The 761-nt window shown below is 62.9% G+C and overlaps 1 protein-coding gene across 1 annotated transcript in view; it reads left to right on the top strand.

Annotated features, from left to right (window-relative positions):
- Nucleotides 1–556, top strand: part of DCTN1 (dynactin 1) — a gene marked incomplete at its 5' end in the record, with an annotated part of 21,995 nt that extends 21,439 nt beyond the window's left edge. Inside the window, 2 exons of the mRNA XM_009994518.1 lie at nucleotides 113–246; nucleotides 485–556. Coding sequence (XP_009992820.1) covers nucleotides 113–246; nucleotides 485–556 — 206 coding nt within the window. The remainder of the gene's footprint in view (nucleotides 1–112; nucleotides 247–484) is intronic.
- Nucleotides 557–761: the final 205 nt, after the last annotated feature.

Raw genomic sequence — 761 nt, 5'->3', positions numbered from 1 at the left:
AGAGGGGCAGAACCTGCTTCCTGCCCCACCACAGAAACTGGTCCCCTTGCTGGGCCTGCTCCGTGTCCCCCTGCCACCCTCCCTGACACCGCTGCCCTGGTCCCCCCCACAGGTGCTGGTGCTGGGCAGGTGACAGGAGGTGGCTCAGGGCCCGTCCAGGTGAAGGACTCACCTCTGCTCCTCCAGCAGATCGATGCCCTGCAGCTTTCCATCAAACACCTCAAGAACGAGAACAACCGGCTCAAGGTGTGTGTGTGGGGGGGAAGGTCCCTCACCCCCCGGGGGGTCCCTGGGACCCCAGAGCTGGGACCTGCTGTACGTCGGGAGGGGTGGGATCCATGTGGGGTCAGCTCTTTGTCCCCAGGGTTGGGAGCCCAGCTCTGCTGTGGAGCTTGCAGGGACCTTTCCACAAGGGAGGAGCTGCTGCTCCACTGGGAAAGGGGGCATTGGCTCCTTTGGGGAAGGGGCTTCAGCTGCAGGGGAGGGGGCCGAGCTGAGGGGCAGCAGAGTGGGGGTGCTGGTGCCCCCCCCCCGGGGGCTGATCCAGGGTGATTAGGGCGTTGATTGGTTAATGAATTCACCACGAGGGAGGTGACAAAGCAGCGGAAGGTCTGTTGAGCGGAATAAGGTCCCACTGGCATTGACTCACAGACGTGCTGTTATGCAGATGGGGCTGCAGCAGTTAAGGGGCTGCAGCAGTTAATGGGGTGCAGCAGTTAATGGGGCTGCAGCAGTTAAGGGGCTGCAGCAGTAAGGGGCTG

The sequence above is a fragment of the Chaetura pelagica genome, unplaced genomic scaffold (genome assembly GCF_000747805.2).
Source record: "Chaetura pelagica isolate M959 unplaced genomic scaffold, ChaPel_1.0 scaffold1300, whole genome shotgun sequence".
In the NCBI taxonomy this organism is placed as follows: domain Eukaryota; kingdom Metazoa; phylum Chordata; class Aves; order Apodiformes; family Apodidae; genus Chaetura; species Chaetura pelagica.
This window is presented reverse-complemented; position numbering and strand designations above follow the sequence as displayed.